The 12,088-nt window shown below is 40.8% G+C and overlaps 1 protein-coding gene across 2 annotated transcripts in view; it reads right to left on the bottom strand.

Annotated features, from left to right (window-relative positions):
* The window catches only part of COL19A1 (collagen type XIX alpha 1 chain), an 895,475-nt gene that overhangs the window by 291,279 nt on the left and 592,108 nt on the right, over window positions 1-12,088 (bottom strand). For both annotated transcript variants that reach the window (XM_089681326.1, XM_089681327.1), the window contains exon 20: window positions 11,257-11,298. In XM_089681326.1, the coding sequence (XP_089537452.1) occupies window positions 11,257-11,298 (42 nt within the window). The remainder of the gene's footprint in view (window positions 1-11,256; window positions 11,299-12,088) is intronic.

Genomic DNA, 12,088 nt, shown 5'->3' with positions numbered 1-12,088 from the left:
GATGAAAAAAAAAAGAACATGCATTGGGACTTTGATGTGAGTTCATACAAAGTGGTGAAAGGAAAAAAACACTCAGAGTTCACTGCTTCAGGTTAGACTGCTCAAAAACATAGGGCTACCCACAAGTGGGTGCCCAGCAGGTTGACAGAAAAGAAAAAAATGCACCAAAGGAAAGAGCACCAGACCAAAAGATAAAAGAGTCCAAATTCATTTATTGGTTTATACTAAAAATACATCCAATACATTTCAGGAATCAGAAAAATAAACTCCATTTTTAACAGGGCTTCAGGTAAAATAAGAAACTTGAATTAAATCAACATAGGGCTTTCCTGCGTGAATCTGTGTAGAGAAGCTAACTGCTGGATTAGGAGAGTTACTGGCTAGCAGCATCTGCATGAGCAATAAATATAAGAGTTTTTTTTTATTGACTCTGAAATGCATTGGATTTTTTTTCTGTAAACAATAAATTAGTTTGGACTCTTTTATGCTTTGTTTTGGTGCACCTTTCAGTGGTGCGTGTTTTTTCTGTATGCCTATGATGTCTGTGATGTATCCAGAGCCACCTTGGTATTGCTCGAACAATAGGATATCTATCTATCTATCTATCTATCTATCTATCTATCTATCTATCTATCTATCTATCTATCTATCATATTTATCTATCTATCTATACATCCCCAGACAATGTAGTGCCCAGCCAAATGAGAGGGAGAAGGTGCAATCAGAATGATTGGCTTCCCTTCAATTCAAACAATTAAAAGCAATTAGTTTTCTGAAAATAAATCTGAACAGCTTCACAATGTGGGCATGGTTAAACTGGAATGTTTCAAGTGGTTCTAAAGCCTCAAGGTTTTTTTTTACCTTAATGCATTATATGCATTAAGATAAAAAACCTTCTGTGTCACAAACTGGCCCCCTCACCCCCCATTATACTTACCTGAGCCCCATTCCATCCACCACTGTGCACTGTGCGGCTCTCTCAGCTTTGTCCCTCCTCACTGGGCAAATCGATAGCAGTGGGAGCCATTGGCTCCCGCTCCTGTCAGTGAACTCCAGTGACAAGGGAATGGGGCTGAGTCCCTCTGTCTGTGTCAAAGGACGCAGGAGCAAGCCCGCAGAAGTGCCCCCCCATCGGTTTCCTATTGAGGGTAGCAACAAGAGAGGAGGAGCCAGGAATGCCGCCGGGGGACCCGAGAAGAGGATTGGAGCCGCTCTGTGCACTTCTATTGCACAGAACGGGTAAGTATATGTTTGTTTTTTGAAAAATAAAATTCCTTTACAGTCTATTTAAGGATGGGACTGGAAAGGGCATCAAATTGAATATAATTCTTGACTGGGATTTGTGGATAGAACCACAGCATGCTGGGAGAGAAACAGGCATCCAACACACTCAGAAACATGTTGGATATAAAAGGCCATAGTTCTTCAGCTGAGTGACGTGAAGACTTTCTATCCACAAATGAGATAAATATGTTTCATTCTTTTGTAGGTGGCTTTTATTAAAATTCTTGTTTCTTGTGACAGAGTTGCTGTAAAGCAAAGAGCCTAAAACTCCTTAACCACAGGTAAAATACATGTACGTTTATTATTTCACACAAAGTCAAAGGATTTGTAATTCTCTACAGCCAATTATACAAGTTCCAGGGGTGGACTGATAACTCATGGGGCCCCCGGGCAATAGGGGATCATGGGGCCCCTGTGTCCTTGCCCAAACTCAAAAAAGCCTATGAAAAAGGTACCAGGGACATCTCATTGGGCCCCCTACTGACCCCGGGCCCTCGGGCAGTGCCCGTGTTTCCAAATGGTCAGTCCGTCCCTGACAAGTTCCACACATTTCCACACTGCACAGTAAAACAGGTGACACGCTAATTTTTTGTATAGGCAATTCAACTTTCTGGTCCAAAAAATCAAGTTCTTCTGTCACCTCTCCATCTCCAGCCTCTTCAATGCACAGTGAAAAGGGATCATCACCTCTATGCAATGATCAGGATGTGTCTGGGAGTGCCTAGGTCCTTATTCAGCAGGAGGTACTGTAGTTTATCTGGACAGTGGCCTTCTCTGGCTGGTGAATTCCAAGAAACCCTCCTCCCTAGTGGGCTAAGCCTAGGGAGAGTAGAAGTGAAGAAGTATGTACACTAAACAGATGAGAACTGAGCATTGCTGTTCTGTCATAGATTGTATTTGCGTGTAAAGGATTATTATGTATCCATACATTTACAGTAAAGCAAAGCAGAAGATCCAGATGTCTCTTTTTTTGTGTGCCTGCCTGTGACCTATATCTGGGGAGGTGAGTATACACCTGGCTTGGCCAGGATGGTGCTGGGAGATGCTACTGGGTGAACAGTGTGAGACCACAGTGGCCCTGGGCTCAGTACTTAAGGGCCAGGCTTGTAACATATTCTTACACTGTTGTAACATTACTCCTTTAAGGAGTGAGTGCCCACAGAGTGTATATGTTAACGTTTGACCATTCTTCCAGAAGCACTGTCAAGCACTGATGTTGGACGAGAAGACCTGGCTCGATGTATCCACTCTAATTCATCCCTCTGTGCAGACCAGTCAAGTTCCTCACCCTAAACTCACGCATTCATGTCTCTATGGACCTTGCTTTGTGCACTGGTGCGCAGTCCTGTTGGAACAGGAAGGGGCCATGTCCAAACTGTTCCCACAAAGTTGGGAGCATGAAATTGTCCAAAATGTCTTGGTATGCTGACGCCTTAAGAGTTCCATTCACTGGAACTAAGGGGCCAAGCTCAACCCCAGTCCAGTGGCGGCGTGCTGTATACCACTGCATCCAATGCTTTGCATTGCACTTGGTGATGTAAGGCTTGGATGCAGCTGCTGGGCCATGGAAACCCATTCCATGAAGCTCTCTATGCACTGTCGTTGAGGCCATGTGAAGTTTGGAGGTATTTAGCTATTGACGTGAAGTTTGGAGGTCTTTAGCTATAAGACAGTTGGCGACTTCTGCGCACTGTGCATTTCAGCATGTGCTGACTGATCCCGCTCTTTCATTTTACATGGCCTACCACTTCGTGGCTGAGTTGCTGTTGTTCCCAGTTGCTTTCACTTTTTTATAATGTCTGCATGCCTAGGTACTTGATTTTATACACCTGTGGCCATGGAGGTGATTGTAACACCTGAATCCAAGGATTTTGAGGGTTGTCCAAATACTTTTGGCAATATAATGTGTGTGTGTGTGTGTGTGTGTGTGTGTGTGTGTGTGTGTGTGTGTGTGTGTATGTATGTATATATTGTGACAGTATGAACGGCGAGGTGATCAATGGACACTATGGGGTTTATTTACTAATGCTGGAGAGTCCAAAATCAGACTCCCTTCTGCATAGAAACCAATCAGCTTCTAACCTCAGCTTGTTCAATGAAGCTTTGGCAATGAAACCTGGAAGCTAATTGGTTTCTATGCAGAAGTGAGTCTGATTTTGCACTCTCCAGCTTTAGTAAATAAACCCCCATGTGTCACCTCACATGCGATCATACTTGGGAGTTTAAGGTGAAATCCATTCCGGGTTTTCTGGGCCACTATGGTAAAGGTGGTTCCGGACCTGATTTTGTGGTCCACTGATGACCACCAGCAGGTGCTATAAATAAGGCAGAGCTGGAGCAAGAAGCTGCTTGTGGCCTGGGACTCAGAAAGTCATTCCTGAGAGAGCTTTGCATGAAAGTGTGTGTTATACAAATAAGGAAAAAGGTTTGCTTATTGTTTCATTTTTGTTGGTGACAGGGAGAAGTCCTTCACCAGTGAGATAGGAAATGTTCTGTGTTTAGTTAGTGCCTGGATGGCAAGGGTTTATTTTTCTGTTTTGTTTGTTTTGATATTTTGCAAACCTTTGAATAAAACTGACAACCAGTCAGATTTTGAAGAAAGCCTGCTGTGTGGTCTACCTTTTTCAAAGGGAAGGTGATCCCCCACTTGGTATAACCCCACATACGGTGGAGGATTTGGCGGACAACTTCCTGAGCAAGTGGGAAGATGGAGGAAGTGATAAGAGCCTTGCTGCAGAAGTGGCTGTGGGGGATAGAGTGGTAGGAGGAGGGGGGTGGAGCCTAGTCATGGCGGCGTAGGAGAGCACGGAGCGGGTGCTCTCCGAATCACCTACACCATCCCAGATGCCTGTAAAACAGTGACCCAGGGACTTACCCACGAGTGACGGCTCCAGAGCGGGTCCGGCGGCCCGGGAGTGGAGAGAAGAAGGTGTGCTGGGCGGCGGGGCTTGCTGCAGGAGGTCCGGACTGATGTGTGGGGCTGCTGGGAGAGCGGGGAGTCACGGAGTAGACACGTGGGAAACCGCAGAGCACTACTGGGAAGGGGAGAAAGCCGGCCGGCATCCGAAGTGAGAGTGAGGACGCCGGCTCGCTCCCCCCTTGCAACATACAGGAGAAACCATCTGTTCAATGGATGACCTGCTGCCCGTGTGTGTTAAGTTTATACACAGGGGAGTAGAATCTGAAAAAGAAGACCCAGAGGAGTCCCCCTGAAGAGAGCAGTGGGAAGCTGAAGCTAGCAGCTGGTGGCTCGTAGCTGCCTCACCAGAAGAAAAGCAACCAGAGGGTGAGTGTGAGCAGCACGACCTAGAAAACTGTGATTATATGGTGACTGTATGCTTAAAGAGGGGTAGACTCCCTGGGGAAGATTGAATGAGTATAAGAGGAACTAGCAGCCCTGGAAGAAGAAGGAGAGCATAGTGGGAAAGTGGAAAATAAGTACGTGTTGAAATCTAGATACCTGGTCTGTAGTTGTTAAACCAAGGTGGTTCCTGTATTTAACTGAATAAAACCTACAGAAGAGATGAAGAATAAAAACGTTAAAAGTAGTGGGCTAAAGGGGTCCCAAGTAGGCACGATAAAAAAATATACGTCTCAAGGTAATGTGACGCCAGAAAGATCTCAAGATATCGGCGATAAAAGTGAGCTGGAAACGAGCTTGGAAGCTAGCCCTAGACTCTCCCTGGGAATAAAGCATAATAGCCAACAAATATCAGAGAATGTGGAGAGGAAAGATCTGGAAAGTGAACTACAAGTAACAAATAAGAAAGAGATGGCAGATATGTTCAAAAGTCCAGAAAAAACAATAAAACAAGAACTGACAATCATACAGAGTGATTTAGGGCAGTTGCAATTGCGGATGGAGGAGACAGAGGAAAGAATTAAAAATCACGCCCAATCTATCTCTGGTTTAGAAAAAAGGACAAAAGACATTAAGAAAGAGCAAAAAAGATTGCTATATAGGATGGAAGTACAGGAAAACAGGGAGAGAAGGAAGAACTTTAGGGTAAAAGGTATCCCGGAGTCCGTAAAGGGAGAGGAAGTGAGACTTTATCTGTAAAATCCTAAACTCCATAAGAGATAGACCAGAAACAGAACAGGTGAATCTGGAAGAGGTTTTTAGAATTGGAAGGATTCAACATGGAAATGGAGAAAAGAAATCCAGAGACATAATTGTCCAATTCCAAAAGATGGGTGATAAAGAAGAGGTATGGAGAAAGATTAAGGGAAGATCAAATATTAAATATGGAGAAATAAATATACAGATATTTGCAGATTTGACAACAGAGACACTGCGGAGAAGATCTCTGAAACCCCTGTTAGAGCAAATGAAAAAACAAAATGTGCACTATAGATGGGGTATTCCTGAGTGTCTAATCGGATGGAAGAATGGAGTTACAGCCTACTTGAGATTTCCTAAGGATTTAAGAGACTTTTGTGATAGACTTGATTTGCAAATTATAGAAATTTCTGGTTGGGAGGAGGAGGTAGGAGACAGTGGGGCCAGAGTAAAGGAAGACTGGCAGTTAATTGGGAGAGGGAGATAGAGGAGGATTTTTTTTTTCTCCCTACTTCTTGTTTGCTCGAATGAAGTACCTCTTAGTGGAACCATCTTGAGTTTATGAAATAGACAAGGGGCATCTGGGGGGGTGGGAGGTGGGAGAGGCCATTCATGGGAGGAGCTCAACCCCAAGGTACAAAATCTATGAAGGGTTTAGATCCTCAACAGATTTATAGGCAAACTACAAGCCTAAAATGGGTGGGAGGGAGGGGGGAAGGCAAGCTACAGGCCTAAAGTGGAAGGGGGGGAGGGAATTGGAAGGGGAGGGGGGGAGAGGAGTTTTTTAAAACTGACATCTGCCACAAAAGAAGAGATAGAGGGAAATGGAAGAAGAAAGGAAATGGTAAAATAGAAAGATGATAAATAAACAAAATATGGAGGAAATACAGTTCATAACTCATAATGTAAATGGGTTGAACTGCACAAGTAAAAGATTTAGGTTATTTAGAGAACTACAGCATAGAGCGGCCTCAGTGGTATACTTGCAAGAAACGCACCTCGAGTTAAAAAAAAATCTTAAGTTGAAATCTAGATACCATCCGGTTTGGTATTGTGCGGACTCCCCAATTAAGAGAGTGAAGGGGGTGGCTATAGGATTTGCAAAAAATGTTAGGTTTGAACTAGAAGATAGGAATACCGATCCGAATGGGAGGTTTCTGTTTTTGAAAGGCAAATTGCAAGATATCGAGTGTACGCTAGCAAATATATATTGCCCTAATAGGAAACCAGAGATGTTTTTGAAAGGGGTTCTGAAGAAATTGATGGATTTCTCTAAGGGATACTTAATAGTGGCAGGAGACTTCAACCTATGTATGGACCCACAAATAGACACAACTTCTACAGTGCCGAGAGAGGGAAACAAGTCGATGAGAATATTGAAGAAGGTGATGAGAGAGAGCCAATTGGTGGATAGCTGGAGAATAGCAAATAACAGAAACAGAAACAGAGACTATACCTTTTATTCTAACGCTCATAAAACATACTCCAGATTAGATTATATATTGATAGACCATCGTCTCATCGAAGATTTGTCTAGTGTTAAGATAAAAGTAATGACCCTTTCGGATCATGCCCCCGTTGCATTAAAATTAAGATGGGGAGGGAGGTCGTCGGGAGGACTGATATGGAGGCTGAACGAGGCACTTCTCATGGATCAAGATACTGAACGGAAAATTAGGGAGGAGATAGGGAGATTTTTTGAGGAAAATGAAACGGGAGACGTATCAAGGGCTACAGTGTGGGAGGCGCACAAAGTATACATCAGAGGAATCCTAATTGCGACTGGGGCAAAGAAAAAAAGGGAAAGGAGAGAAAGGATTAGTGAGCTTTTGAAGGAAATAGCTGAGTTGGAACTCCTACATAAAAATAATATAATGAAAGAAATAGAAGAAAAAAATTATAAAAAAGAGGGAAGAATTAGAGAAAATATTGGAGGAAGAAAAAACGAGAATTTTTCATAAAATCACGGGGGAAAGATATAGATGGGGAGATAGACCGGGAAAATATTTAATGAGAACTCTGAGGAAAAAAAAAAATAGAAACTATATAGATAAAATAAAAAATTCCAAGGGAGAATTAGTCCACTCAACTAAAGAAATTGCAAAAGTTTTTAAGGATTACTATAGTAAATTATATAATATTGCCCCCAACGACCCTACAAATAAGATCAAAAAGGTAAATGAGGAGAAAAGAAGAGAATATCTAAAAAATGCAGGATTACCAAAATTAGGCGAAGAATTATTAAACTCCTTAGAATCTGAAATCTCACAGGAAGAACTAAAAACAGCACTAAAAAGCTTTAAGTCGGGGAAAAGCCCGGGCCCAGATGGGTATACTGTGAGGTACTATAAAAAATATAGTGACTTACTACTACCTAAATTAAAGAGATATATGGATGCGTTGGGAGGAGAGATGGAGATGAGACAGGAATCCCTACAGGCCCAGGTGGTTTTGATACATAAGGAAGGTAAAGATATCTCCCAGTGCTCAAGTTATAGACCGATATCATTGCTGAACACAGATACGAAGTTGTATGCAAAGGTTTTAGCGAATAGGTTGAGGGATCTGATGCCAGATTGGATACATGGGGACCAGGTGGGCTTCGTCAGAGGAAGGGAGGGTCGAGATAAAGGGTTGAGATCCCTGATGCTTATTCAGAAAAGTCGAACTGGAAAAAATCCAGTACTGTTGCTCTCAATAGACGCAGAGAAGGTGTTTGACAGGGTTAATTGGAGCTTCATGATGGATACGCTAGAGGCTTTGGGACTGGGTAACAGGATGAGGAGATGGATTGGAAGACTGTATGAAGGACCTTCTGCGATGATAATGGTAAATGGAGAGAGATCAGAGTCTTTTTTAATGACAAACGGAACCAGACAGGGTTGCCCACTATCCCCATTGTTGTTTGTTTTATCATTGGAACCCTTGCTTTTAACAATCAGGAAAAATATAGATATAAAGGGAATTAACGTAGGAAAGATAGAGCATAAGGTTGCCGCATTCGCGGATGACTTATTGTTCTATATTGGTAACCCCAGGATAACGCTTCCCAACCTAATAAAAACATTGAAGGAATATGGAGAATTGGCAAACCTAAAAATTAACCCGAGTAAACCAGAGATATTAATTATAAATCTTCCAAAGAGCGAAAAGGAAATGATACAGAGAGAGTTCCCCTTTATATGGAAAGATAGAGAAATAAAATATTTGGGAGTGAAACTTACTTCTTCACAAAAAAAGCTTTATAAAGCAAATTATATACCATTGTTAAATGAGATTAGGGAGGAATTGAAGAGAATCGGAGGAGGAAATCCTTCGTGGTTAGGTCGTATTAACTTAATAAAAATGGTAATTCTCCCTAAGGTTTTGTATAAACTCCAAATGATTCCCATTAAACTCCCAGGGACATACTTTAGAACAATTAAGCAAATGGTAACAAGATATATATGGAAAAATAAAAAACCTAGAGTATCACATGAAGTGCTAAGTAGAAATAAAGAAAAGGGTGGGGTGGGAATGCCGGATCTCAAAAGATATTATAGAGCAGTGATCCTAGCAAGAATTTTTGATTGGAAACACAATACAAAAAGTAAAAATTGGGTCACAATAGAAAATACACTTAGTGGGAAAGATTTGAGTGGGATTGTTTGGGTGTCAACACAGTTTAGAGAATTAGCTGAGAGCACAAGTCCATACACTAGGATTGTTTTGAAAGAATGGGATAGATTGCACAAACAGAGGAATTGGGATTTTAACTCACTGCTAATGCCATTAAGAAATTCGGAGTTTTTCCCCCCAGGTAAAGAGGAAATTACGGGTAAATGGATTAAGAAGGAAGATGCTCAGTTGAGAGACGTAATGGAGGGGGTAAACTTAAGAACACTAGAGGATTTGAAAAGGGAAGAGGGAGGGATTTTCACTAAGATAGATATATGGAGGTATAATCAATTGAAACAATTTGTGGGGAAACTGACGAAGCCCCTTAGAATTAGAAAAGATTGGAATTTATTTGAGAATTTTTTTGACGTTCGAGGTGATGGGAAACACAGCACTGCCAAAACATACAAAATTCTCACTGATTTAGATAGTAAGGTAAAATTAAGATATATAGAAAAATGGGAAAGGGATTTGGGGTGGAGTGGGAGGAACATACACAAAGAAAAATATATAGAATGGTACATGGAAATGTTAGTATGCGGGAGGTGGAATTGAACTATAAATGTTTAAGTAGGTGGTATATCACTCCGATGGTAGAGCACAAAATGAGTGGTGAGAAACAACCTGGGTGTTGGCGAGAATGTGGAGAGGGGGGCACAACGTATCACATATGGTGGGGGTGCCCAAAAATACAAATTTACTGGAGAAAGGTTATAAATCAAATTAGGAATATCACTGGAATTGAGATTGGTTTGGACCCTGGAATATGCCTTTTTCATATCACAGAAATATCAATGAATAAATTTAAAGATATGGGTATAGAGTGCTACTTAAATGCAGCTAAAGGATTGATACCTAGGTTTTGGTGTAAAGTTGAGGCACCGAAGGTAGATGACTGGATAAACAGAGTGGATCAGATTGTTAGAATGGAGAAACTATACTATATACAGGAAGACAAGGTGGAGGTTTATTATACAAAATGGAAGAAATGGGAGGAATTTAGAGCAAAGAAGAAAGAAGTTACTCCGTGAATAAGAATAAAGGATAGGAGATGGGAATCGGACAGATATCAGGGGTTTATTGAAGAGGGGTGGGAGGGAGGGGGGGTTGAGGGAAGGGGGTTAAGGGGAGAAAATGAAATGCAATAAGTGTTTTTAGAAGAAATTTGTTATGTTGTATTTTATTACTTCTTGTGTTGGAAATATTTATATTGCTATATTTGAAAACAAATAAATATTTAAATTAAAAAAAAAAAAGAGCCTTGCTGCAGGCCACTGCAACCCAGCAGGAAACCAATCGCCAGTTCTCAGAGGCCAATGCAGCACAACAGGAGGTGAATCACCAGTTTGTGGAGGCTCAACAAACACAACAGGAGGCCTAACAAGCACAACAGGAAGTGAATCGCCAGTTTGCGGAGGCCCAACAAGCAGACTGAGAGATCCTTAAGGAAGTGGCTCAACACCTGATGCAATTAAAGAAGGAGTCTGCAGGGCCTCTGCCATTGGAACAGAAAATGGTGCGGGCCAGCTATTTTCTGCAAAAGTTGATTTGCACAATATATTCTACATTACCTTCTTACAAGGGAGCTGACATAGGATATGTTAAAGGTAAACCAGGAAGCAACAATGGAAACAATGGCAGTAGCAAAGTAATCTTTATGAAAAGCTGAGATTTGTACTGCAAGAATAGCTGACCAAAATGGGAAAACCTATGGCTGGTAAATTAGAAATCCAGTGGCAAGCAAAACAATAACCATATAACTTTGCATGTAGCAGTTTGCCAGGTGTTCTACCTTACGCTCCATAACAAATTGCTAGCTGTCATTATACTTTTAATAAACACATTTTATCATACAACCTCTTTAAGTAACATGCACAATTATTGCTTTATTGAAAGCTCAAGTTGAGAGTCAACATTTGGCAATATCTACAGTAGATACAATATTTTGTATAAGAAGGCACAGTTTTAAAAACATTTTTCCTGCAGATTCTGTCAATAGCATATTTACTGTAGCACACTTCTTAAGAAACAACATAGTTTTTTTAGATGGTTTTATGATCATGAACCATGCAGAACAGCACTCACACTAGACTATTTTGTTTCAAAATAATGATTTTACAGAAACCCATTTGCCTGTATTTATTAGCTTTGTTGCTGCCTGCTCTGCTGGCTAGGCACTAAACCTTATGGATTTTATGGCACCTACTTCACATGTTGTACAATTTGAAACCTAATTTGCGCTGTTATATAATTACCAATCCTGGCAGGCCGGGTAATCCTCTTGGACCGACGTCCCCCTACAAATCAAAACAATAAGAAAACAACTGGAATAATCCTTGTGAAAAACAACATTTACCAAGTCCCTGCAAGCTTACATTTTACAAAAGAGCATCAAACTAATGTATTTGGAGCAGGGACGATAAGCACTGTAATTTCTATAATGAGGATGGGTTTACTATACAAAATGAGAATAAACGACACATTAAACACTAATCAAGTTCTTGCACTGGACAAATTAGAATTCATCATAAATATGCATTTGTTATAAAATAGCAGTAAATGTAATAAGGCCAGGATGGATAAGATCATCATTCTTCCAAGCTACATAAGCTGCTGTATTTACTTATTGCAAGTTGCTTTATATCCACAATTTACTCACGAACTGATAGAAGCAGAGAAAAATTATACGTAAGGTCTGTGACTCTAGTAAAAACACAATGCTATAGGTTTTGCACAGGCAGTGTGACAAATCAAAGCTGCAAAAAAGTCATTTGTGGACTTTGACAACCACTTTATTTCTTTCTTGGAAAATATGTTATTTTGCTGACACATACATGCACCTCTGTTTTCAACAGTATAAATGACATCATGTTTGGCAAACAATTTATCAAAAATAGCTTACTGTAGTTATTTTTATATGCAAATAAGACGTCAATTTCAAATAGAATGGAAAGTCAGGCATATTTTTTTTGAGACAAATTACAAAGTTATTTGTCAACTTTCATCAGGTTGCTTACATACATTTTGTGTAAAAACACAATACACTGCATATAAGGCAAATGGAACGTTCACTTGCTCGAGGGCTTA

The sequence above is a fragment of the Staurois parvus genome, unplaced genomic scaffold, assembly GCF_062004578.1.
Source record: "Staurois parvus isolate SC_StPar_1 unplaced genomic scaffold, SC_StPar_1.0 ptg000264l, whole genome shotgun sequence".
Lineage (NCBI taxonomy): Eukaryota > Metazoa > Chordata > Amphibia > Anura > Ranidae > Staurois > Staurois parvus.
This window is presented reverse-complemented; position numbering and strand designations above follow the sequence as displayed.